The 27,501-nt window shown below is 49.9% G+C and overlaps 1 protein-coding gene across 6 annotated transcripts in view; it reads left to right on the top strand.

Moving 5' to 3' along the window:
* Window positions 1-27,501, top strand: part of SLC4A3 (solute carrier family 4 member 3) — a 77,055-nt gene that overhangs the window by 33,116 nt on the left and 16,438 nt on the right. For all 6 annotated transcript variants that reach the window (XM_048868668.2, XM_048868669.2, XM_048868671.2 and 3 more), the window contains 7 exons: window positions 3,978-4,113; window positions 5,268-5,448; window positions 7,095-7,194; window positions 21,974-22,158; window positions 25,591-25,807; window positions 26,315-26,539; window positions 26,923-27,071. In XM_048868668.2, the coding sequence (XP_048724625.2) occupies window positions 3,978-4,113; window positions 5,268-5,448; window positions 7,095-7,194; window positions 21,974-22,158; window positions 25,591-25,807; window positions 26,315-26,539; window positions 26,923-27,071 (1,193 nt within the window). The remainder of the gene's footprint in view (window positions 1-3,977; window positions 4,114-5,267; window positions 5,449-7,094; window positions 7,195-21,973; window positions 22,159-25,590; window positions 25,808-26,314; window positions 26,540-26,922; window positions 27,072-27,501) is intronic.

The raw sequence follows: 27,501 nt of genomic DNA, 5'->3' as shown, positions 1-27,501 counted from the left end.
ATTTTGTCTTTTCCATAAGAAATTCAGGTCCTCTCTAGGCAGGAGACTGTGCAAGCTAGATGGGAACTAGTGAAACAGGACACACCATTGCCAAAAGCTGTGCAGTTGTGAGCTGCTGGTCGGAGGTGTTTTGTTGAAATGAGTCACATTCTCTAAAGCCTGGAATGGCCTGGGAACCTCCTACCAGGGCGACACCTCTTCCCCTGGTCTACACGCTCACAGCGGCACCTGAGCCAGGGCCCTCTCAGTAGGAAAGAGCGGGGGCTGTTAGCAGGGCATTCTCTGGGTGGAGCTATTGACTTTGGAACTTGCTCCCCCTGGTCTGGAACAGTCTGAGTCTGCTGGCAAAGCCCCCTGCATGAGCAAGCATTTGGGCAGGGGTTGGGGGTGGGTAAGTGGAACAATGGGGCTGGGAGACTGGTATGTGCCATATTGGCTGCCTGGAGCTCAGTGCGTTTGTGTTGGGGCAAGGGTGGCAAATGTGCTGCTCTTTTAGCACTAACATGATTTTGTATTGTATCTTGTAATGAAAGGTACCCAGAGCCCAAGTGTAACAGGATTGCACATTATCCTGCCCGAAAGGGGGTAGGGAGGAAGGGTGAGGTAAGGCTCTACCTCTACACAGAGAGGACTAGGGAAATGGGCTGAACAATCCTGAGGGAGGAGCCCTAGGACCAGCCTTGGCAACGGAGAAGGTCTGAGCTGAATTTATTTCTATGCTCTGGGAAGAGGATGACTTTGCACTGTTCCTAGCATCCAGACTATGTGGGAGAGCAAGTTGGAGAGGCCCCTGCGCACCCAGGAGAGGCATTCTTTAGGTGTATTGGATTTAAATGCTTTGCACAAGAGCATCTCCAAAGAAACACGCACCTGTTAGAACCCTCCCACAGTACCAGGACCCTGGAGGTCGCTCTGGGAGACACATGTCAGGGTATTCAGAAAAAGCCCCAAAACAAACTAAAATGTTACTGCAGAAACATGAGTCTGAACACGTCTGAAATGATACAGGCCTGTGCCTCAGAACAACACCAGGGGAGCTTCAGACAGCCTGTAAAAGCATGGCAATAAAACGCTTCTTAGCTTTTCTAGGCCTGAAAGAAACCCCTAGCAACAGCGCCTCCCAATACATGGTTTCTAAAACTATTCAGCGCTGTGATCCAGCTGCAGTGATGTAGACAAATCCTCTGCACATGGGAACTTCACCCCCAACAGCTGCCAAGCAGGACCTGCCGGTTCCCCCTACTCATTGACACCCACAACAGAACACTCCTGCTGCCACCTCAGCCAGTGCAGCAAATGCCCCCTTCGCCCCTGTAACAGAGCACAGCTGGCCCTCTTGGCTCCTGCCTCTGCAAGGCTCAGATAAAGTCGCTCAGAGACCCTCTGGTTCTGAAACTACTTGTGCTTTTATTTACAAGTTTGTGCTCCCACCAGCTTCTCACCATACAGCTTATACAGCTCTGGGTTCCCTGTGTTTGAACCCAGGGGGGAAGGGCTTTCTCCCTGCCTGCGCTCCCTCACTCTCCTACGTCCCACCAGCCCACTTCCTTCTTCCCAGCCTCTTGTATATCCCTGGACTAATTGGGCTGGTAGGTGGCTCTCATTCCCCAATTAGGGCAGGCTCTTTCCAGCCAGCTTGCCCAAATGGGGCTGGCATGGCAGGGGGCTGATTCTGCAGTCTTTCTAATTAGTACCTTGTCACAGCCCCCCACCACAAAGCACAAGTGGATCAGCAGCTAACCTCAATGCAAGCACGGCCCATTCCTCCATCCTGGGTCCCCAAGGGCAGCAGCCCCAGCTCCGGGGGCAGGGCAGTTTGCTTCCTGGGCAAAGCGAACAATGCTCAAGCTGCTAGACCCTCCCAGAAAACCCCCAATCTCGGCGTGACTGGGGTGCACAAACCCAAACCAGTGATAGACAGGTCTGGGCAGAATGACACCGACTCTCCCCTGATACATACTCTCTATGCACAGGGAAACCAGGAAACACAAAGCCCTGACCAAGCCCAGAGGGGGCAACTGGGCAGCCAGCAGGGCAGAGGAGAGACAGGGACAGACACTCACATTGACTTCTGGGCCCAGAAAAAGGGAAAGAGCTTTCCTTAGTTTGCTGGGGATGGTCCCAGACGTCATATCACCAAGTGATGAGGAAGCTGTGTCCAACCCTGGGCGATGGAGAGAGATGCAGAGATGGCCCTACACAGCCACGACCCCTGAGTCAGGAACAGAGACTAATGACTAAGGTTAAGGTTTTGTCACAGTTATTTTTAGTAAAGGTCATTGACAGGTCGTGGGCAATAAACAAAAATTCACAGAAGCCCGTGACCTGTCTATGACTTTCACTCAAAATAATGGGAGGGGGTAGGCTGGCTGGGGGAGGGAGGACTAGCAGCTCCAGCCCCTGCTGCCCACGGCAGCTCGGCACTGCGGGGCCACCCCCACTCCAGGACATGGGGCTGAAGCAGAAAATGTCTCAGAGGTCTCTCAAAGTCACAAAATCTGTTTGACAAAATCTTATCCTTAGCAATGACAGAGGATCATGGGAGCAAGCCCTGAAAGCTACATGAAGCCCCATCTGTGCAAAGGCCTGAGGGGTCTGCGTGACCCGCTGGATAGCTTGGCCACCAGCAAGTTGCAGTTGAATGGAAGCGTGTGGATGAGTGTGAGGGAGGAGTGATGGGTGCGGGGGGAGTGGCTCGGGTGTATGAGAGTGTTAGGGTGTCTGGTCCCTGGGCATGAGTGTGAGGGGTGACCGGAGTGAATGTGTTATGAGTGGTGGGGGTGTGTGGGGCAAGCCATGTGCATGTGTGAATGTAATATGGGCAGCCGCCTTCTGAGTGTCCCCTTGTGGCCAGAGGTGGCTCTGCAGCACCTTACCTCTGCTTCCCCCCCAATAAGCAGGCCCCTTTCAGTATTCACTCAGTTCACAGGTAGTTCAAACAATCCTCTCCTGGGGTTCAGTCCCCTCAGGTGCATGCTGACCTCTAGGCCCCAACTCCAGTTTGGTCTCTGTCTCCCAAGAATCCAAAATAACACAAAGTCTCACAAAAACGGAACACGAACTGACAGTCTTCATCCCAGCCCCACCTTTCTGAGGGACATCTTTCTGCTTCCCAGCACCTCCTGCCTGGAGTTTGGCCTTCTCCACAAGCCTTTGCAGTCTCTTCCAGGCCTCTCTGCCTGGAGAGTTTCCTCACTCTTCTGCTTCTTGAGGTTTCCCCGTGCTGACTCAGAGTCCTTCAGGGTCTACAGACATAACTGCAGTTTCTTGGGCTTTCCTGTCCCCTGCCACTTCCTTGTCCCTTTGTACTGGAGTCATATGACTCCACTCAGAGGGATCATCCTGTAATCAGGGCTAGCTTAGTCCAGCCCATGGGGCAAGCCATCCTGTTACAATGAGTGTGAAGGGTCAGTAGAGTGTGTACGTGTGCGCACATAGGTGTGGTGGGGGTGAGCAGTGCACACATGAGAGTGCGAGGGGAGAGTGGTGTGTTCGTGGGTGAGGGGTGTGTGGCGCACATCTAGCTAGCTCCGGTAACAACAGCAGCAAAGCCGTGGGCACGCTGGCTCGCGTACGTACCTGGCTACACACAGCCCACACTGCCACCCATGCAGCTGCAGCTTTGCTGCAATTGTTCTTCAGGCTAGGTAGCTCAAAGCTAACCTGGGTATGTCTGCAGTGCTGCAGTCTGCCCTCTGACTGCAGTGCAGAGAAACCCTTAGCGTGCAATGTGGGTGAATGGCGGTGAGGGGCAGAGGCACGTGTGGGAGGTGGGCGAGTGTGAGGAGGTGGCTGATGCCAGTGTGTATTTGACTGGCCATGGGGGAAGTGCCAGGCCCCTTGGCCTCGTTGAGCCCTGCCTAAAGGCAGTGCTGGTGCTTGCTTTCTCCCAGCTGGTGACACCAGTATCTGGGCAGGGTCTGTGGGGATGCTGGAGGTGGGCACCGTGACCAGCTGTCTCCCACTCCCTCACCCAGGTGCTGTGCTGCTGGACCTGGAGCAAACCACCCTTCCTGGCATCGCTCACCTCGTGGTGGAGACCATGATTATCTCTGACCAAATCAAAGGGGAGGACAGAGCCAATGTGCTGCGTGCCCTTCTGCTCAAGCACAGGTAGGCGGTCAGGAGCTGGGGACTGCGTGAGGGGGCAGGGGGGTGAGGAGGGGATGGGGGAGTGATGGAGAGAATCGGGGTGGAGAGCTGGAAGCAGGATCAGAGGTGAAAGGCTCAGGGAGCCGGGGCAGTAGAGGGAACAGAAAGGGAAGGGGTGGAGTTCACAGCCTGAATTCAGAATAAGGCCTGGCCCTGGTGGTGGGTGATGAAGTGGAGGAACCAGAGCCTCTGAGGGAGTGATGGAGGGGAAGGTTGGGAGTGTTCATCAGAGCAGGGCCATGCTGAGGGGAGCAGGGAGAGATCAGAGCCTGGGGGCAGGTGAAGGGAGCAGGGAGGAGTCACAGCCTGGGGGCACAAGGGAAGCAGGGCCATGCTGAGGGGGAGAGGGACTGGGGGTGTCATAGGCTGGGGCAGAGGTAGCAGGGCCGCGGTGTGGGGTGGGTGAATTGGGAGGAGAGCAGAGCCTTGGGGGAGGCAATAGAAGAGCTAGCGAAGGGCCCTCAGGACGGGACTCCTGAGAGATTGCCAGGGGAAGGTGAATAGAAAGGGAAGGGAGCCAGGAGAGTGAACAGAGACAAGGTGGTGAGGAAATGGCTCCTGAGGGAAAGCGAGGTGGGGACTGTGGGGCCAAGATGATGATGAGGTAAAAGGGCTCTAGTGGGGCAGTGAGAGGGGGCATGGGGTGGAGCAAGCAGAGAGGAGTGTCCTGAAGTGATTGGAGCAGATCAGAGATCAGTTGCTTTATTTCTGGTTCTTGCAAAGGGAGCGTAGGGCACAGATGCCCAGCCCTGCCCTGCTCCAGCCAAGTGCCATAAACCTGTCTCCTGCATTCAGAGGGAGTTCAGTGCCTGTGTTCATTTGGATCCGGGCTGCTGTCTCCCAACACCACCTGCTCCCCCAGTGGGCCTGGGCCCTATCTAGACTGGAAGAATCTCTGAGTGGGGAATTCATACGTCTCCTGCCCAGCCACAGCTGGTTTGTGGGGATGAATTATTCGTGCCTCCCAAACTGCAAGCGCCAGCTGAGTGCAGCCCATGAAACTGCTGCTGCCACTGGAGTGTCCCAGCATCCTGCTTCTGAAAGGAAGCTGGAGGGCAGTGACTGTCCCATTGACTCCCACTAGCACTTTTGAAAGCTGCTGGTGTCCTTTCCAGCCACCCCAATGATGAGAAGGAGGGGTTCTTCCCCCGAAACCACTCCAGCTCCAGTATGAATTCGATAGTGGGGAACCACCATCACAACCACAACCACACGGCCGACACATGCGTGCCTCTGATGGGTGAGGAGCGCATCGAGATGCTGGACTCCAGAGCCCAGGACTTGGAGTGCAAAGAGGTGAGGGAAGGGGGACTTGCAAGTTATTGCTTTACCTTTGGCCTACCTCCCACAGCCCTACAATGGAGCTGTTTGGGGCAGGGACCTGGGGTGCCACCCCGCACTCTTCGGGGGCTAGAAACTCACCATTGAAAAAAGCAGAAGCCAAGAGTGAGGCTTTCAAACCCCTATCTAGGCATTTGAATAAGTGGTCTGATCGCCACAAGAGCTGAGTGCCTGGCAGCTCCCACTGAATCAGCAGCAGTTGCAGGCAACCAGCACTTTGAATTCAGGTCACTTATTGAGGTGCCTAAATATGGATTTAGGAATCTAATTTTAGACTCCCATTTTTGATAAATCTTGGCCTTAATTTATGGTGTGAGTGACAGCTCCCCTGGCAGCACTGTGTCTGGGACCATTCTCCTAGACAGTGCAGTGCTGCTGCCCTCATTCAAGGGCTGGCTGGCTGCTGCATCACCTCTGAGTCTGCCTGCCTCTCTGTCTCTTGTTGGTGCTAATGATGAACAAGAGACTGGCGAGGATGCTGAAGGGGAGCTGGGTGAAGACGAGGGTAGAGGAATGGAACTGGTGCAGGGAAAGTCTGGAGCCAGCTCCTCCTAGGGGGGTGAGGGACAATATGCCACAACAGCAGAGGAGGAAATAACTGACTTGTGGCACCAAGCCGCTTTTTGGATCTTGTCAGTCCTCTGTGTGATTAGAAGGGCAGAGCAGGTTGGGGGGTTGCTCAGAGACTGTGCTTGTCACCCTGGAGAAGTTTCTAATCAGCCGCATATGCCCAGATGTCCAGAGACAAGAAAACAACTTTACTGGACCCAAGCGTTCCTGCTGGTTTGATGTATCCACATGTCATCTCCTGTCTTAGATTGTGAGCTCCATGGGGTAGGGACCTTCCCTTTGTGCCAGATGCTGTACACATACATAACAAACGACAGGTTTCAGAGGAACAGCCGTGTTAGTCTGTATTCGCAAAAAGAAAAGGAGTACTTGTGGCACCTTAGAGACTAACGGCCCAGGTCCATGGCTGGGCCCCCGAGACATGGCTGCAGCACACAAATATACTACTCAGCCTCTGCCCTTCCCAGCACCTTCTGCCCACAGATTTTAAAGTGCTTTATAAACATTAATGAGTTAAACCCCCCCCGCCCCCCGGTCTAAGTGTAAATGCTGACATGCTGTGCAGGATGCGGGATTGGGCCCAGGTGTAAATGGTGCCCTGCAGCACGTGTGTGTGTGTATGGAGGTGGGGGGCAGCACTTGGGCTCAGGTGAAATGATGGTGCAGGGAGAGTTGAGCCTGGATGTAAATGGTGAGGGGCAGCTGGGGGAGTCAGGCCCAATGTAAATGGTGAAATGCGGGGCAGGGGATCAGGCCCAAGAGTAAATGACAACACATGAGGGGGTGGGGAATTAGATCCAGGTGTAAATGGCAACATGCAGTGCGGGGGCAGGGGGGGAATAAGGCTCAGGTGTAAATAGTGACATGCAGCACTGAGTGGGGAAGGGGAGGAGTCTGGCCCAGTGTAAATGGTGATGCAGGGGGCTGGGTGGGGGCGGGAAGGAGTCGGGCCCGGTGACGCAGGGGGCTGGGGAGGGGAGGAGTCGGTCCTGGGAGTCCAGTCCTCACCTGTTTCTTTCTGACTGGGATAGAAAAATCTGCATCTGCACAGTTCCGAGGGGCATCGTGGCAAATATCTGAAACTGATGGAGAAGATTCCTGATGATGCTGAGGCGTCCGTGGTCCTCGTGGGTAAGAAGTGCCAGTCAGAACCCCGCTGGGAAGGCCCAGTTCAGAGCCCAGGCTGGGGCCTAGCCAGACACATGCGTTCACCTGCCTGGAGTATTTGGATGCCAATCCCTGTTATCCAAACTTTAAGGGGGGAGGGAGCCACTTTCTAAGCCCTGAGAACCTCCCTCCAATAGCCCCTTCTTGCCTCTTCCTGCTGTCATTTACGGGGGACTTGGTGGCTTTTGGGGGTATCCTTCAGGCCCCAAAAGCCTCTCTGCTACAGTCAGCTTGCCAGGCCATGCCCTGAGGGGGGACAGCATATCCCTGGACCTTCCCCAGGAAGAGCTGCTCCCAGCTGGGATGGTGGGGAGTAGAGTGGGGACTGGGAGGCAGGCAAATGTTTAGCTCTGCCCATCTCAACCCCCTTCTGGGAGGGAGGAATATTGGGTGGTGACCCTTCATTGAATGTTTCAGAACCTTGTCAAGCATTGGATTCACTTTCCAGTGACACTTCAGTGTGGTGCATTTCCAAATTGTTTTGCCCATCTCTACTTAAAGCTGCACGCTCGGGCCAGTTTCAGAGCCTATTTAAGCAGGCTGGGTAAAGGCCCTGAGCCTCACCGGTGGAATTTGGTATGAACCCTGCAGTGCTGTGTGAGTTGTGGTATGAGAAGCTGCCCAATAGCCAGTGGAATGACACTTCCCCAGGCACTTGGGCTGGCTGAGGAAGGGTCAGGGTGGCCTCTTGCTGGCTGTGTGGACCTCACAGTGGAGACAGTACAGATACATTCTTCCTTCTCACAAGGAGACTCTAGAGCAGGGGAGGGGCCAGCTCCCATCCTACAGACTCTTTCCTACAGTCTGCTTTCTACAGACTCCTTACTTCAGGAATTTTGGTGGGGAAGAAATGGGTCAGGAGGTATCATTGGAACTGGCTTCAGAGGAAACTGTTGAAAGTGGAGATGTCCCTGAGCATGGGGACGTAGGAAAAGGGGTGAGCAGGGAGGTGGAAAAATAAGAGGACACAAAATTATTTAGGTTCATCAAGACTAGAAGAGACTGTGAGGAACTACTAGGAATAGAAAAAGCAATCCATAGCCAATGAAAAGAAGGGGAAATGGATACCAAGAAATGTAAATTTGGAGTTATGAAGTGCAGAACATTGATTCAGGTATTTTTAAGGATGTCAGGAATGAAAGAAATCTTAGCAATGGTATAGGCCCGTTGCTAGCTGGAGATGTAAAATGGCTAATGATGCAGAGAAAGCAGAAGTTTTTCCGTTCTGTATTTGGAAAGAAGCGGGATGATGTACTCGTAGCACATGGAGACGATGAAGTACTTTTTGGTCAATCAGTAACCAAGGGGAGAATTTCAGAGGAACAGCCGTGTTAGTCTGTATTCGCAAAAAGAAAAGGAGTACTTGTGGCACCTTAGAGACTAACCAATTTATTTGAGCATGAGCTTTCGTGAGCTACAGCTCACTTCATCAGATGGAGAATGTTAAACAACATCTACTGGGGATAAACATTTTTAAATCAGCAGGCCTGGATAACTTGAACCAGGGAGACCTAAAACTTTAGCAAAGCTTTTGATACGGTCTCTCACAATATTCTTGCCAGCAAGTTAAAAAGTATGGATTGGATGAATGGACTATAAGGTGGATAGAAAGCTGGCTAGATTGTTGGGCTCAACGGGTAGTGATCAACGGCTCGATGTCTAGTTGGCAGTCGGTATCAAGCAGGGTCGGTCCTGGGGCCAGTTTTGTTCAACATCTTCATTAATGATCTGGATGATGGAATGGATTGCACCCTCGGCAAGTTCGCAGATGACACTAATCTGGGGGGAGAGGTAGATATGCTGGAGGGTAGGGATAGGGTCCAGAGTGACCTAGACAAATTGGAGGAGTTTGCCAAAAGAAATCTGATGAGGTTCAACAAGGACCAGTGCAGAGTCCTGCACTTAGGATGAAAGAATCCCATGCACTGCTACAGGCTGAGGACCCGCTGGCTAAGCAGCAGTTCTGCAGAAAAGGACCTGGGGCTTACAGTGGATGAGAAGCTGGATATGAGTCAGCAGTGTGCCCTTGTTGCCAAGAAGGCTAATGGCATATTGGGCTGAATTAGTAGGATCATTGCCAACGGATCGAGGGAAGTGATTATTCCCCTCTATTGGGCACTGGTAAGGCCACATCTGGAGTATTGCGTCCAGTTTTGGACCCCCCACTACAGAAAGGATGTGGACAATTGGAGAGAGTCCAGCGGAGGGCAATGAAAATGATCATTGGGCTGGGGCACATGACTTTCAAGGAGAGGCTGAGGGAACTCGGCTTGTTTAGTCTGCAGAAGAGAAGAGTGAGTTTGGATTTGATAGCAGCCTTCAACTACCTGAAGGGGGGTTTCAAAGGGGATGGAGCTTGGCTGTTCTCAGTGGTGGCAGATGATAGAACAAGGAACAGCGGTCTCAAATTGCAGTGGGGGAGGTCTAGGTTGGATATTTGGGAACACTATTTCACTAGGAGGGTGGTGAAGAACTGGAATGGGTTACCTAGGGAGGTGGTGGAATCTCCATCCTTAGAGGTTTTTAAGGCCCAGCTTGATAAAGCCCTGGCTGGGATGATTTAGTTGGTGTTGGTCCTGCTTTGAGCAGGGGGTTGGACTAGATGACCTCCTGAGGTCTCTTCCAACCCAAATCTTCTATTATTCTAAAAGAATCAGCTGAGGAGATCGCTGGCCTGGTGCTGTTAATTATTAGTAAATCCTGGAATAACAAAGAAATTCCAGAAGGGTGGAAGAATGCTAATGTGCTAGTATTCAAAAAGTGCAAAGGGGATGATGGGGATAACTGTAGGCTGGTTAGCTTGACATCGGTCCCAGGCAACGTAATGGAGAAGCTGGTGTGGGATTCAATTAATAACAAATTAAAGGATTGGAAAATAATTAATACCAGTCATCACTGTTTTATGGAGAATGGTCTTGCCAAACAAACCTGATTTAATTCTTTGATGAGATAACTGCCTCGATGTATGTTTGACTTAATATTGCACAACATTCTGATTAAAAAAGGACACTGTACAATATCAGTGGTGATTGATTGATTGGTGATCCCTCGATTCAAGGATGATCTTTACCATGGATTTACATATGGATCCTGAGATGACCCAGGAGTCCAATCCTGGAACCGCAAATCCACCTGCAGTAGGTACAGACATTTTGTGGTGGGGCAGCTGCCTGCTGAGAGAAAGTTATTTCTTTTTCCGTCCTGCTCTCCCTCTTTTCAGCTTCGAGGGCAAGGCGCTTCTCCGTGAAGCAGGCCACTGCCTGATGGAGGATAGGATGCCATTGGGGTTGTTTGGTGGCTTGCTCTTCCCAGCATGTGATATCCACATAAGTTTTCTTAAGATGCGCTTTCAGTGTGTCTTCGTAGCATTTCCTATGACCACCACGGGATCTCTGACCATAGGTGAGCTGAGAGTAGCGGTCTTGTTTTGGGAGGTGAGAGTCTGGCATCCGCACACAATGTCCGGCACAGCAAAGTTGATGCAGAAGGATCATTGCTTCCATGCTGGTGATCTTGGCTTCAGAGAGGATGCTGGCGTTAGTGCAGCGATCTTGCCACTTGACGCAAAGGATCTTCCAGAGGCATCGTTGGTGATACTTTGCCAGACTCTTTAGGTGCTGTTGATAGGTCACCAAGGTTTCATATCCATAGAGGAGTGTACGAACAACAATTGTCTCTTAGACCTGGATCTTGGTGTCCTGCCATAGGTCATGGTCCATGAAAACACATCTGAGCAATTTCCCAAAGGAAACACTTGCGCACTGGATTCTGTGCTGGGTCTCACTGTCGATTTTTGCATTTTGAGAAAGTTGACTACCGAGGTAGCAAAAGTGCTCGACTGTCTCCAAAGTCTGTCCCTCAATGGTTATTTGTGGTGGGTCATGTGCAAGGCCTGAAGCAGGTTGATAGAACACTTTAATCTTCTCAATATTGAGTGAGGCTCCGGTAAGCTTGTGCAAGAAAATCCAGTATGGGCTGAAGGTCATTCTCAGTGTGCGCGAGGATAACACAATCATCAGCATACTGAAGATCAGTAACGGACACCCTGAAGACTTTAAATTTTGAGTAGAGACATCAAAGATTAAAGAGCCACCCATCCATTCTGTATTAAATATCAACTCCGCTGGGGAGGTGATCTTTAACAAGGATAAAAATGACTGCTAAGTAGATGGAAAACAGGGTTAGGGCAACAATGCATCCTTGCTTAACCCCAGTTTTGATGACAAAAGGTTCCTTCTCAAGACCATTTCAGAGAACTGTGTGGCAGTCATCTGATAATGGAGAAGTCTTAGGACCTTAATACATTTTGGAGGGCAGTCAAACCTGGCCAGCACCTTCCACAGGGCTTCGTGATTGACAGAGTCAAAGGCCTTTGTCAAATCGATGAAAGCCATGAACAGGCCCTGATTTTGTTCCCAAGATTTTTCCTGGATTTGGCGGTCAATGAAGATCATGTCGGTTGTCCGACTGGACGGTCTAAAACCACACTGAGATTCCAGCAATATTTCCTCAGCAAGGGGAAGTAATTAGTTTAAGAGGATACGGGCAAGAATTTTCCCTGCTGTAGATAGCAAGGCAATGCCTCAATAATTTCCACACTCTGACTTATCTCCTTTCTGAAAGATTGTAACAATGTTAGCATTTCTCAGGTCTTCTGGAATCTTCTCATTATACCAGGTATGAAAAAAAAAAAAATTTTGTGGAGCTTCCCTACCAGTTCTTCACCTCCAAACTTATAGACTTCAGCTGGTATGCCATCTGGCCCTGCTGACTTGTTGTTAGTTTTCATAGTGGCTCGCGTTATTTCTTCGGGGGCGGGGGGGTCAGCAAGAGATTCCTTTCATGTCGTTGAGGTATAGATTCAATAGTGGCATCAGAGACAGTTGACTCACGGTTCAGGAGTAACTCAAAATGCTCCTTCCATCTGGCTTTGATGGCTTCGCTGTCCTTAAAATACGTTGAACCATCTTGGGCTCGGAGTGATGTGCGTCTATGGGAACATGGGCCATAAATGGCCCTTATTGCCTGAAAAAAACCTCCTCATGCATGTTTATCAACATAAAGCTCTATCTCCTGGGCCTTTTCTTGCCACCACTTATTTTTGATGTCACGGATTTTCCTTTGGGTTTTAGCCTTAAGTTGCTTGTATGACTCTTTCTTCTGCTGGTGTGATATGTCATTTTGCCACATGCGATGAGCTTTTATTTTCTGGTCAAGCAGGTCCTGAATTTCAGCATCATTCTCATCAAACCAATCTTGGTGATGGCGGGTGACATAGCCAATGGACTCAGCACATGCAGAGAGAATGGCAGTCTTTAATCCCTTCCAGAGATTTTCATTATCATCATCAGCTGTAGGCATAGCAGCCCCTATTTGGGGACCATCATCTTGTTGTGGTGAAGGGGCTTGCATGTTCCAATGATCCTCAGAGCTAAGTTGTCGGGAGCTTCATGTTTGTGGTAGGGTTTCCCAAGGTGAATAGGTCTAAGGGGAGGTCCCAGACAAAGCATGGTCCAATCCCCCAAGTCCTTAATGGTGGATCAGGTGGAAGAGGGTCTTTGGATCTCAACGGCTGTGAAAGTGCATGAAGGCTGCAGCAAGTGGAGATCTCCAGTCGTCTTGGACTTTCCCTGCCACTGGGCCTCATACCTCCAAGCTGTCATGATTGTGTGGTCACTGTAGGTGCACCAGCTTCCCCACGTTAAAAGAAATCATGCACAGGCTTCTACCATGGGAAATAATATTTTTCCTAGCCCTGCGGTGACAGACTAGTGGTGACGGGGACAGGGACAGGATTAGTGAATCTGGCAGTCCCTAGCCACGAATCTGCACATAGGCGGCGATAGATGGTCATCTGGCACCTGGACTGAGATGGGTGCAATTCAGCAGCTACTATCGTGACTGAGCAGTCCTCTTTAGGATCCCCTGTTGTCAAGGCTGATTCCCCGCTCTGGCACTTTCAGTGCAGAAAGTGAGGGCCCGCAAGGATTCTAAAAATTAATACTGGCCACTTCAGGCTGGAATAAAACTCCCAAGGTTACAGCTTTTTTCTTTGACCTTGGATGGGTAGATGCTGCCATGACCCAAGCGCAAAAAAACCCCCTTTGAGAACCCAGGAAGAAGCACTTGGGAATTCCTTCCTGTGGGGTATCCACAAGCCCCGTCACAACCCCTCCTCCGGGGAAGAGCTGAGAAAGAAACAAAGGAAATCAGCTGTTGCCACCAGCTAATTAAACAGCATGTGCATAGACCTCTTAGGACACAAAAATCCAATCTTGTTCTTAAAAAAGGTAAATTTTATTAAAAACCAAAAGAAAGAAAATACATCTAAAAACTCAGACTATTGCTAGATTTTAAAAAGAACCACTTATAAGGATTAAGCATCAAAATAACTTCCTTGAGGTCCAACTTAAAGGTTACAAGCAAAACAAAAGCACCTGGGGTTAATACAGGGGAGTCCACAAGCCATAAAGAAATAAGAGACAAACCTAATCGCATCTTCCTAGACATTTCCTGATCTACTTACATATCGGGGGTTTCAAATGAGTAGTTTCTAGGGATGATTTGATGATTTTTCATTCCTGGCTCTGCTTTGTGTCCCTTCTCCGGGAGAACAACCACAGACAGACAAATGGGGAGTCTTGTTTCAATTTTAAAAAGTTCTAGCCTTCCCATTGGCTCTTTTGGCCAGGTGCCCACTCACTTCCCTTTACCTGTTTCAGAGTAACAGCCGTGTTAGTCTGTATTCGCAAAAAGAAAAGGAGTACTTGTGGCACCTTAGAGACTAACCAATTTATTTGAGCATGAGCTTTCGTGAGCTACAGCTCACTTCATAGGATGCATACCGTGGAAACTGCAGCAGACTTTATATACACACAGAGAATATGAAACAATACCTCCTCCCACCCCACTGTCCTGCTGGTAATAGCTTATCTAAAGTGATCATCAAGTTGGGCCATTTCCAGCACAAATCCAGGTTTTCTCACCCTCCACCCCCCCCCCCCACAAATTCACTCTCCTGCTGGTGATAGCCCATCCAAAGTGACAACTCTCTACACAATGTGCATGATAATCAAGTTGGGCCATTTCCTGCACAAATCCAGGTTCTCTCACCCCCCTCCCAAAAACCACACACACAAACTCACTATCCTGCTGGTAATAGCTCATCCAAAGTGACCACTCTCCCTACAATGTGCATGATAATCAAGGTGGGCCATTTCCAGCACAAATCCAGGTTTTCTCACATCCCCCCCACCCCCATACACACACAAACTCACTCTCCTGCTGGTAATAGCTCATCCAAACTGACCACTCTCCAAGTTTAAATCCAAGTTAAACCAGAACATCTGGGTGGGGGGGGGTAGGAAAAAACAAGGGGAAATAGGCTACCTTGCATAATGACTTAGCCACTCCCAGTCTCTATTTAAGCCTAAATTAATAGTATCCAATTTGCAAATGAATTCCAATTCAGCAGTTTCTCGCTGGAGTCTGGATTTGAAGTTTTTTTGTTTTAAGATAGCGACCTTCATGTCTGTGATTGCGTGACCAGAGAGATTGAAGTGTTCTCTGACTGGTTTATGAATGTTATAATTCTTGACATCTGATTTGTGTCCATTTATTCTTTTACGTAGAGACTGTCCAGTTTGACCAATGTAAATGGCAGAGGGGCATTGCTGGCACATGATGGCATATATCAATTGGTGGATGTGCAGGTGAACGAGCCTCTGATAGTGTGGCTGATGTTATTAGGCCCTGTGATGGTGTCCCCTGAATAGATATGTGGGCACAGTTGGCAACGGGCTTTGTTGCAAGGATAAGTTCCTGGGTTAGTGGTTCTGTTGTGTGGTATGTGGTTGTTGGTGAGTATTTGCTTCAGGTTGGGGGGCTGTCTGTAGGCAAGGACTGGCCTGTCTCCCAAGATTTGTGAGAGTGTTGGGTCATCCTTCATGATAGGTTGTAGATCCTTAATAATGCGTTGGAGGGGTTTTAGTTGGGGGCTGAAGGTGACGGCTAGTGGCGTTCTGTTATTTTCTTTGTTAGGCCTGTCCTGTAGTAGGTAACTTCTGGGAACTCTTCTGGCTCTATCAATCTGTTTCTTTACTTCCGCAGGTGGGTATTGTAGTTGTAAGAAAGCTTGACAGAGATCTTGTAGGTGTTTGTCTCTGTCTGAGGGGTTGGAGCAAATGCGGTTGTATCGCAGAGCTTGGCTGTAGACGATGGATCGTGTGGTGTGGTCAGGGTGAAAGCTGGAGGCATGCAGGTAGGAATAGCGGTCAGTAGGTTTCCGGTATAGGGTGGTGTTTATGTGACCATTGTTTATTAGCACTGTAGTGTCCAGGAAGTGGATCTCTTGTGTGGACTGGACCAGGCTGAGGTTGATGGTGGGATGGAAATTGTTGAAATCATGGTGGAATTCCTCAAGGGCTTCTTTTCCATGGGTCCAGATGATGAAGATGTCATCAATATAGCGCAAGTGGAGTAGGGGCTTTAGGGGACGAGAGCTGAGGAAGCGTTGTTCTAAATCAGCCATAAAAATGTTGGCATACTGTGGGGCCATGCGGGTACCCATAGCAGTGCCGCTGATCTGAAGGTATACATTGTCCCCAAATGTAAAATAGTTATGGGTAAGGACAAAGTCACAAAGTTCAGCCACCAGGTTAGCCGTGACATTGTCGGGGATAGTGTTCTTGACGGCTTGTAGTCCACATCATGCACATTGTGTAGAGAGTTGTCACTTTGGATGGGCTATCACCAGCAGGAGAGTGAATTTGTGTGGGGGGGGTGGAGGGTGAGAAAACCTGGATTTGTGCTGGAAATGGCCCAACTTGATGATCACTTTAGATAAGCTATTACCAGCAGGACAGTGGGGTGGGAGGAGGTATTGTTTCATATTCTCTGTGTGTATATAAAGTCTGCTGCAGTTTCCACGGTATGCATCCGATGAAGTGAGCTGTAGCTCACGAAAGCTCATGCTCAAATAAATTGGTTAGTCTCTAAGGTGCCACAAGTACTCCTTTTCTTTTTCCCTTTACCTATGCACGCAGTCAGACTTTTTAACCCTTTACAGGTGAAGCAAGTAGAGAGCAGCTACTAACAGGGATTTTATAGCTAACTGGCTGGCAGGGTGTCCATAAAAGGTAGCTACCCCCCTTCATTTATCACACCTCTGCTCATCCCACATGGGGAGAGGGCTAGAAAAGGTGCCCTAAGCCTAGGCTGTCTCATACACTTCTGGCTGGATTACCACATCCAGTGGGATCACTCTGCCGGCGGTTGAAGCTATAAAAAGACAGTGACTTTTGCTGCATAGAATGTTCGCACCCTAATGGATAACAAAGATAACATACGGCCAGAAAGAAGAACTGCTGTCGTCGCCAGGGAACTTGTGAGATATAACATCAGTGTCACTGCCCTGAGTGAGACAAGGTGCCCAGATAAGGTCAACTGAAAGGAGAAGGTGGAAGCTATACGTTTTTCTGGAAAGGAAAATCTGCAAAGGACAGGTGCATTCATGGTGTCGGTTTTGCTGTTAGGAATAAGTTTGTCATTCAGCTTACAGAATTGCCGGTAGGAATCAATGAATGTCTTATGACTCTTCGTCCTGAGCTCAGCAACACTCATATGCCCCAACACTTGATTCTATCGCGGATATCAAGGAGCAGTTCTATATAGATCTTGACAAAGTCTTGACCAACATTCCCAAGGAGGACAAGATCATTCTCCTTGGAGATTTTAACGCTAGTGTCGGGCAGGAGTCAGATCTCTGGAATGGCACTATTGGAAAAGGAGTAGGAAAAGCTAACTCCAACGGCATCCTCCTCTTGAGCAAATGCTTTAGAAAGTGGCATGATTATCACGAACACCCTCTTTAGACAAGGTGAGAAGTATAAGACCACCTGGAGACACCCTCGCTCCAGGCAGGATCCATGGAAACAAAATACATTTTAACACAAATACAGAGTTGTACATCCAGGAACAAGGAATGCAGGCCACACCCACAGAAATGGGGCCTGTATCCTGGGAAGCAGTGACTCTGAAAAGGATTTAGGGGTCATAGTGGCCAAACAACTCAACATGAGCTGCCAGTGTAATGCTGTGGCAAAAAGTGCTTATACGGTCCTGGGATGTTGTGACATTGTGTTGTCCTGCTCCTGTCTCTTGTCTAGCCACAAACCACTCAGACATTCTTCTGGTCAAACATCTTGTGCATTTTATTTACGGTGTTCTTTCCACATGGCCCTTACAAACTGGTGACGCTCTGTACTTATCATGGCATACATTGCCTAGCTCACTCCGCCAAGGATAGGGGAGACAGAAGGTATCTTCCCTCAAAAGATCGCTCTTGGCTCTGACTCTCAAAAGCCTGCCAGTGTCTGTCTTTCCCTCACGCACTTCCTTCCTGTGCTAGTGAGTTGTAGCTCTCTCCAGCCCATCCCCAAATATATCATCTGGGCACAATTTTGCCATGAGGTTTACTCCAGGGTGACCCAGTGATCAGAATGCTAGTACAAGTGCTGTTGGCCTGCATTCTGTCACAGACGCATAAACAAAAGTAGCGAGTAGGAGGTGATTTTACCTCTGCATATGGCACTGGTGAGATGGAGTTTGGAACCCTGCCATGGGTGGTGGGTATAACTGGCCAGGTGAGGCTCTGCCCTCCAGGCAGGGGGAGTTTCGGGGCTTCAGCCAGCCTGGGGCTTCTCCAGCCAAGGTGGGAGGCGCTCAGGGCTTCGTCCAGCCTGGGGCTCCTCCAAGTGGGGAGGGGGCCCTCCGGGCTTCAGCCAGCCCTGGGCTCCTGCGACCAGCAGGAGGGCAGGGGGACGGGGGCTTGTGGCTCCGGCCATGGGAGGTGAGCAGGGCAGGGGGGTCTTGGGACTCCAGCTGTGGGGAGGGTGCAGGTGGAAGGGGCAGAGCTGGGGACTAGTCGCCCCAAAGGGGGGCTCCACCTGCTGCCCATGAATGCTGTGTCCAGTTCTGGTACCCACATTTTAAAAGGATGTTGAAAAATTTGAGAGACTGCAGAAGAGAGACATAAAAATGATTGCAGGGCTGGAGCAATTGTGCTCTTCTTCAAGTGATGGTCCTGTGGGTGCTCCACTTCAGGTGTCGGTGCGTTGATCGGAGAATTTCAGCAGCAGTGCCCGTCTGGGTCGTGCATGCACGGTTCCTGTCTCGTGGCACCACGGGTGCCTCATCTAGCACGTGCAAACCGACCCCCTCAGCTCCTTCTCAAACATCCTCCTCCAGAGACAGAGCTCCCAGTGGTGTCCCTACTAGCTTGTTACACACTTACAGAAATAGTTAAAAGTTTATAGTTAGTTACTAGTTGGTTACTTATCCTTCCTTGTGTTAAAAAATATTCTTTATATTTCCCTCTCAGACCATTAGGGTCTACACTGGGGTCCAACCACTCCTATTCAGCTATGCCTGGTTCACCAGGATTTAAGTGATGCACATCATGCCCTGACACTGTCTGTGTCAGATGGACATTCACTCTGCATCCTCATGGCAGATGAAATTCAAAGTTGATAAATGCAAAGTAAAGCACATTGGAAAACATAATCCCAACTATACATATAAAATGATGGGGTCTAAATTAGCTGTTACCACTCAAGAGAGAGATCTTGGAGTCGTCATGTATAGTTCTCTGAAAACATCCACTCAGTGTGCAGCAGCAGCAAAAAAGCAAACAGAATGTTGGGAATCATTAAGAAAGGGATAGATAAGACAGAAAATATCATATTGCCTTTATATAAATCCATGGTACGCCCACATCTTGAATGCTGCGTGCAGAGGTAGTCACCCCATCTCAAAAAACATATATTGGACTTGGAAAAGGTTCAGAAAAGGACAACAAAAATTGTTAGGGGTATGGAATGGCTGCCATATGAGGAGAAATTAATAAGACTGGGAATTTTCAGCTTGGAAAAGAGATGACTCAGGGGGGATATGATAGAGGTCTATAAAATCATTACAGGTGTGGAGAAAGTAAACAAGGAAGTGTTATTTACTCCTCTTCTTAACGCAAGAACTTGGGGTCACCAAATGAAATTAATTGGTAGCAGATTTAAAACAAACAAAAGGAAGTATTTTTTCATACAATGCTCAGTTAACATGTGGAACTCCTTGCCAGAGGATGTTGTGAAGGCCAAGACTATAACAGGGTTCAAAAAAGAACTAGATAAGTTCATGGAGGATAGGTCCATCAATAACTATTAGCCAGGATGGACAGGGATGGATGGTGTCCCTAGCCTCTGTTTGCCAGAAGCTGGGAATGGGCGACAGGGCATGGATCACTTGATGATTCCCTGTTCTGTTCATTCCCTCTGGGGCACCTGGCATTGGCCACTGTTGGAAGACAGGATCCTGGGCTAGATGGACCTTTGGTTTGACCCAGTATGGCCATTCTTATGTTCTTGTGCCTTGGTGAGTCACATATTCCCAAAAATGTGCTCACTGCAGCATTCAGAAGGCCAGACGGACACTGCTACTGAAATTCTCCAATTAATGGTGCAGGGACGCGCTGACACCTAAAGTGGAGCACCCACAGACACACACATCTCGAAGAACCTCAGTTACTTCACAGGGTGAATAACCTTCTCTTACAGTGACAGACTAAGGGCTTGTCTAAACCGAGAGTTAGTGCACAGAAAGCTGGGGTGTAAATATACAGCACACTAGCTTGTTGTGCACTAACTGGCTCTGTGGATTCTGCCACTGTGCACTAGAAGTTCCATCATGCACTTTGATCTAATGCTGGACAGGAGACCAAAGCACGTAACAGAACTGTTCGTGCATGGCAGCAGAGTACATGGCCAGTTAGTGCTGTGGCAAGGAAGTGCCCTGCAGACTTATACCCACCCTTCCCACACACTAACTGTCTGTATAGGACAAGCCCCTAAAGGGCTCCGTCTGTTCACCTTGTCAAAAAGAGATGGCAAGGTGACTTGACTCCAGTATCTAAATACCTTCCGAAGGAGATAATACAGGACATTAAAGGGCTCTTTAATCTAGTGGAGAAAGGCGCACACACACATTTGCGGCAGAAGTTGAACCAGACAAATTCACATTAGAAATAGTTTAACCGTGAGAGTAATTAACCCTTGACACAAACTCCCAAGTGAAGTGGTGGATTCTCCAGCTCTTGATGGCTTCAAATCCAGACTAGAGGTCTTTCTGGAAGAGGTGCTTTAGCCAAACACAAGTTATTGGGTTAAAAAGGGGGAAACTGGGTGAAATTCTCTGATCTGTGCTCCACAGGTGGTCAGAGAAGATGATCTAATGGTTCCTTCTGGTCTTAAACTCTATGAATCTATGAGGTTATTTTGAGGGGAGCTGTATCTTAGGAGCCAACTGAACGAATGGCCCTAAAGGTACACCACAATCTGTACCCCAGGCCGTCAACTGCCATAATAAGGGCTTGTCTACACACTGTTTTTGTACCATTTTATCAGTTAGAAACTTGTATAGTTAAAGTGGTACAACCCTTCTTGTGGAGGCAGACCGTTATAAAGGTCCATCAGTGGCTATTAGCCAGGATGGTCAGGAATGCAACCCCATGTTCTGAGTGTCCCTGAAAGGCTACTGGGCTAAATGGACCTTTGGTCTGACCCAGTATCGCCATTCTTATGTTCTTATATCTTTATACTGGTATAGCTTCTTGCTGTGAATGTAGGGACTGTAAATACAAGGCACCTTTCTACCAGTTTATCTGTGTCCACACTAAGGATCATGCTGACTTAGCTTTTTTTGTCAGACTCCAGGACATTGGCTGCTAGGTGTCACTGTCCTGGTGACTGGATTTGCCATTGTCTTCTCCAATGCTCCATTGCTATGGGGACCGGACCAGACCCAGACAGCTCGGTGACACCCACACCTACGTCTCCTGGCCTGCTCTGAGAGGCCTTTTCCACCCACTGGGTAACAACACAGCACATAGGGGAAACTGAGGCACCTACTGGACTCATAAAAATATTATAGAACAGTCTCATTTTGTCACAGTAGACCAGGGCTACGTTTCAAGCCTGTTTGAATGTGCCTGTTAATTTTATAGCACTTTAAAAAATGGACTGCTTGGTGGCTGGTTCTTGTTGGCTTTCACTAGCTGAGATAAACTCATGTCAGTTCCTTGTTGATCCTGCCTCTATTTTTTCCCTAGCTGCAGGGCAAAAATACACTATAAGAGCCAGCAGATTTTTAAATGAGGTAATTTGGTGGGGGCTGCATCTTAGGAACCTCTTGACCAACTGCTCCCAACCTGGCTTCACTAACTGTACCCTGGATCCTCAACTGACACAGTAATGTTCAGACCAATCTCAGTAGGCATGTGGATTTTAGAGCACTTTGAAAAATTGGCTGTAAACAGAAACCTCTGCGCAATCTTAATGATTGCACTGCAAGGGCTACCTCATACTACATTTCCATCCCCATCCGAAGGTTTATGTCAGGAGTGTTGTCAAAGCCGAGAAAAGAGACTTTATTTGTCTTTTCAGTGACAACTGAGATTCAGGTTTACGTTTCAATTCCCTCAAGCTGTGAGGTATGTCACTGTCAACATGTTACCAGGGCATGTCCAGGCAGATGGTGCAGGGAGGTCATATGCCTGAGTGAGAGAGTTACCATGGGGCCTGTGCCCAGGGGCTCCCTTCTCCACGCTAGTGCTGCTCTGGGGCTGCAGTCTCTGTCACCTGGGACTCCTGACTTCTGCCGTGACCTTGTGGTTTTGTTCTTTGCCTCCTGGTAGGCTGTGTGCAGTTCCTTGAACAGCCCACTATGGCTTTTGTCCGGCTGAATGAGGCTGTCTTCCTGGAATCTGTCCTGGAGGTCCCAATTCCGGTCAGGTTCATCTTTGTCCTGCTGGGACCCAGTCAGGCCAACGTCGATTACCATGAAATTGGACGGTCCATTTCTACCCTGATGTCTGACAAGGTGAGGCGCTGGGTGTGCATTCCTGCTAGAGCATGGGGAATAGTGGTATGGTGGGACAGAGGTCAGACACAGGACAGAAAAGCTGCAGAGGCTCTGTACCAAGTCTCTTCTGGACAGGGGTTAGGGACAGGGAGCTCTGGGGGGGACAGGTCTTATCAGAGAAGCCAAGCCTGGGACAGGGAGGATGGCCCAGTACAAAAGAAAAACTTTTTCACTAGGAGGGTGGTGAAACACTGGAATGCGTTACCTAGGGGGCAGTGGAATCTCTTTCCTTAGAGATTTTTAAGGTAATTCTTGACAAAACCCTGGCTGGGATGATTTAGTTGGGGATTGATCCTGCTTTGAGCCGGGGCTTGGACTAGATGACTTCCTGAGGTCCCTTCCAACCCTGATATTCTATGATTCTGTGAAAGAGAAAGACCAGGACTGACATCAGGCTGGGACAGGAAGTGCTAAATTGGGAGGTGAACACAAAAGGAGAGATCCCCAGAAACTTCATTCCAAGAGCAGGAGTAAAGGGGTCCTCAGAGTCTGGCAGAGGAGAAGAGGCCTTTGTGCTCAGCTCGTGTGTACTTCCAACATCCAGCGCAAGGCAAGAGGGAGAGTGCTCTGAAATGGCAGAGGAAGAATGAGAAGAGGGTTGATGCTTTTGTGTGTCAGTGCCCAGTGCCTGGCTGGCACAGGGAACATGGACGTCAAGAGCTAGAAGTGACGGTGACTGTTGCAGATTATTGTCTAACCTTAGGATTGAATAGTGTGGCAGTGAAACTCATTCTCTGACAAGGAATGACAAAGGAGAGACAATTATAGGCGCCTGCTACAGACATCCAGGGTTGGAGGAGAAGAGTGAGAATGAAACATTCCTGGACTAGCTTTCAGCGTCCTCTTGGCTGCAGGAGATTGTACATAGGAAACTTTATATCCCCAGCTGTTTGCTAGGTAACAAACCCAGCCAGATCGGCGTCAGCACAGAGACTTATAGGCTGCATGGAGTGCAGCTTCATGATCCAGAAGAAGGGAGTCCATCCAAAGAAGCCTGGGGGATCTGCTGGTTATTGCTCAAGAGGGACTGACTGGGACTGTGAGAATAACAGGGAAACTTGATTGATAGGAGGGGAGATTGTCCGAATGCCCTGCGCTCGGCACTAGAATGTTCATGTAGAGCAGGTGGCTCCTTGGCTTCTGAGGGCTCTCAGCTGAAAGACACCACAGAGTGAGGTGCATGGGCCTGATGGGCCGAGCCCTGGACTGGGAACCGGCAGCTGTACTGTTTTAACCCTGGCTCTGCACTCACTTTGTGGGTGGCCCTGGTCAGTCCAGTTCCCTCTCCCTTCACTTCTCTGTCAGTGAACTGGGGAGGATGGTAGTGACGTGGTACACAGGTGGGAGGATTAGCTAGTTAGTGTTGGTGCTGTGCTTTGGCCATGCCAAGTGCTAGGTATCAGAAGGGTGAAGGGCCAAGTTAGCCTTGCCAGGATTTGAAGCTGCAGCTCCATGGAGTCTGTATGTTGCAGAGAGCTCAGCTGTCCCTGACCTCCTTATAGACTTCTAATTCCGTCCTAATTCCCCATCCCTTTCACTTCAGACATGCTCTGAAAGTGGTGCAGTACCTCAGCCATTTCACAGTCCTCATTAAACTCCTCCCTCCGTCGTTAATGGGCCTGCTTTTTTCTTTGCACTATTGTCCCCCTGCTTTCTCTAAACCTCTCTTCTTCCTTTAACCCTCCGGGCAGCAGAAACTTAGGCATGGTTTACGCTTGAAAGTTAGGTCAACGTTGCTACAGCTTGCAGAGGTTCACGTCCCTGAGCACTGTCGCTATGACAAGCTAACCCCAGCGTAGATGCGGCTAGGTCAGTGGAGGAATGCTTCAGTCAACCAAACTGCCACCGCTCAGGGAGGTGGATAACCTACAGCAACAGAAAAACCCCTCCAGTGGCCACAGGAAATATTTACACTACAGTGCTAAGGTGGCACAGCTATGGCACCCTGTTGAGCCATAGTGTAGGCATGGCCTTACTCTCCATTTTTCCTGCCCTTTCCTTGCAAGGATTCCCTCTGACAGTTCCCGTTTGGCTGCCTCCCCCATGTTCCATGTCTTTACGCTCAGGTCTCTGAGAAGCCCCTGGCACTGACTGCCCCTTGTGCCTGGCATTCCAAGTTCTTTCTTAGTTTCATAGAGTTTAAGGCTAGAAGGAGCCATGAGCTCATGTACTATCACCACTTGTATACCGCAGGCAATTAAATTTCACCCAGATACCCCTTGTTAAGCCCAAAGACCTAAGTTAGACCAAAGCATTTCAGTCCTCAGGAGATGCTGCTGTGTGCCTCAGGGAGAGAACAGGAGAGACCAAGGTGCCATCAATGCCTGAGGCCCTGCAGCGATAGGGAAATCCACACTGCATACTGCAGAGGGAGGTGAACCCCCTCCCCTCCCCAAGGTTTCTGCCAATCTCCCCCAAGGGGTGGAGCGGGAATTCCTTCCCCACTCCAGATCAGGCGTCAGAATGACCCTGAGCATGTGAGCAACACATCTCAATCAGGCATTTAGAAAGAGTACTCTCTGTTCCACCTCAGAACACTGTCCACCGCACTAATGTCCCATCTCCAATTGTGGCCAATCAATGATGCTTCAGAGGAAGGTGAAAAAAACACCCAGAATACATCTGGCCAATAGTGCACTGGACGAAAAATTCCTTCCTGACTCCTGCAAGCATCTGGATGAAGCCTTGAAGCATGACATTTGAGTATAGTCATTTTCTTAAGGCAGAACTGCAGATGATTTGAGTATTGAGGGCAATCCAGGCAGCGTTGTTCTCTTGTGCCTTAGTTACAGTGCTTAACAATTCCTAGCCTTTTCCCACAGCACTGATTTCCTCCCTGTTAGTCTGTCAGTGCGGCAGAGTACACAAGATGAGATTAGAGAGAACAGTGCTCTTTTGTGTCACATCAGTAATCTGGATTCTGATCCAAGTGGACCAGCGATCTGATCTATTTATGCACCATCTATCCAATTTTTATACTCCATCCATCTCTGTGGTCCCTGAGTGCCTGACTCACCAGTCAATTGGATTCTGAACTAGAAGCATCTCCTTGACTCCTGGCATTTAGAGACCGTGGGGGAAAAGTCCCTTAGAACAGCCTAAAACAGCTACATAACGCTGGTGTGACAGGAGCTATGATACTGGCTAGATGAGCAGATTGCTCTGATACCAGGTGGTAGGGATATCTAGCTAGCAGTCTCACTGGTCTGATCCAACACCTGAAGGAGAAGAGATCCCGGGGAGATGGGATCTGCTCTGGCATGGAAAGTGGGGCAGGGATGCTGGAGCATGTGGATCTGTTGGGCTATGGCAGTAGGGCAGGCGCTGTGCAGCTGCAGAAGTAGTCTGGTGGTGTCTTTGGCTTGGTTGAGCCTCCTGTCTATCTTGCAGCTCTTCCACGAGGCTGCGTACATGGCTGACGACCGCCAGGACCTCCTCAATGCCATCAACGAATTCCTGGACTGCAGCATTGTCATTCCCCCATCAGAAGTGGAGGGGAAAGACTTGCTCAGGTCTATCGCTACCTTCCAGAAAGAGTTACTGAGGAAGAGAAAGGAGAGGGAGCAGAAGAAGTCCACGAAGGAAGGGGTTGTCCAGGAAGCTAAAGGTCTCCTCACTCTGTTTTTGGCAGATAATGAATTTGCATCCAGTGTCTCCCTGTCTGCCCTGGGAGGGCACAATGGGGGCTGTGCCAGGGGCACTGGCTAGGAGGCCTCTGCCTCCCCCTTGCATAGGATAAAGCGAGGACAGGTAGTGTGGGGTGAGCTGGGCTGAGTCCTGTAACAGAGATGGGAATGTGTGGGAGGCCCCAGGGGGCTGGCAAGCCCAAGAGGGCAGAGCATGGCTATGGGGAGCCATGGGGGGCGGGAAGCCCAGGGGGGCAGAGCACGGACATGGGGGGGCATCAGGCCCAGGGGGTGGAGCATGGCCGTGGGGTGGGGGTGGAGGGGAAGCCCAGGTTTCATGTGGGGTGTGTAGGGAGCCTGCCGAGCTTTTGCCTCCTGCTCACCTGTTCTGTGGGAGGTGGGTATTTGCCAGCATCTGTCCCCAGGAGAGAGGGGTGGATCTCTTTCCTACATTCCCGTTGTAACCCCCGTACACCATGTCTCCCCAGAGCTGTGTGAAGTGAAGGCTGAGGAGGAAGAGGAGGGGGACGCTGAGGACGACCCATTGAGACGAACCGGCATTTGTTTTGGAGGTCTGGTTCGGGACATAAAGCGCAGGTACCCCAAATATCTCAGTGACATCAGAGACGCCTTGCACAGCCAGTGCCTTGCAGCCGTTCTCTTCATCTACTTTGCTGCTCTCTCTCCTGCCATCACCTTCGGGGGACTCCTAGGTAATGGGCCTGCTTTCTGTCTGCTCTTTGCACAAACTAGCCCGGGCTGGACTGGGGGGCGCTGGCTCTGCCGTCTGAGATTCTGTGCCTGGTCTGGCCTCAGGGCTTCAGCGCCGCTCGCTCAGGAGGCTGCAGCTGTGCTTTGCACACAGCTTGCGCTCTCTCCATGTGACTCGACCTCTCCAGCTCCAGGATTCTCAGGAGGGGAAGAGGGGTTCTACCCTCAAATGTGAGACCCCCTGCCCAGTGCAGGGCAGTTATGTCTGTGCAGGGGGGAGGAGGGGACTCCCTGCCTGTGCATGGTGTATCCGCCCCAGAGTAACTCTATGGGGGACTGCGCTCTCCACAGGGCGGCTTATCACGTACACGTTGTTCTCTCTTAGGAGAGAAGACAGAGGGTCTCATGGGGGTCTCGGAGCTGATCATCTCCACCTCAGTTCTGGGGATCCTGTTCTCCCTGCTTGGAGCTCAGCCGCTCCTTGTCATTGGTTTCTCGGGGCCCCTTCTGGTATTTGAAGAAGCTTTTTTCAAGGTACTTGTAAGCCATCATGTCACATGTTGCCCCATGCTTCCTCAGCCATTGCACTGTGCTTGGCTTGCCATGGTTTATCTGATCAGAGGGGCAGCTGCACTCCTCTGACGCTGAAAGGGGTGACTCCGAAACGTTCCTGCAGACTGCTACCATACCACAGGGCACCCAGTGCTGGCCCTGCCCTCCTGCCTGTCCCTTCCAGCTCACCCCAGTCACTTCTGCCTCCTCTCACCATGGTCCACTCCACTGAGCCTGTCTAGGCTTGTGATTTTATTAATGCTTCACAGTGCTGCCCTAGCCAGCAGCCCTGATATAAGCTCCTGCCCAAACCAGGCCCTGATCTGCATTGCTGTGGTGAATGCTCATACGTGCAGCCCACGCTCCTTTTCTCAGTCACTTTTTCTCCTCTCTTTTGCGTGCGGATTTTCCA

Source organism: Caretta caretta, chromosome 11, assembly GCF_965140235.1.
Source record: "Caretta caretta isolate rCarCar2 chromosome 11, rCarCar1.hap1, whole genome shotgun sequence".
Taxonomy (NCBI): Eukaryota; Metazoa; Chordata; order Testudines; family Cheloniidae; genus Caretta; species Caretta caretta.
The sequence above is the reverse complement of the archived record's forward strand: the minus strand, read 5'-3'. Positions and strand labels throughout refer to the sequence as shown.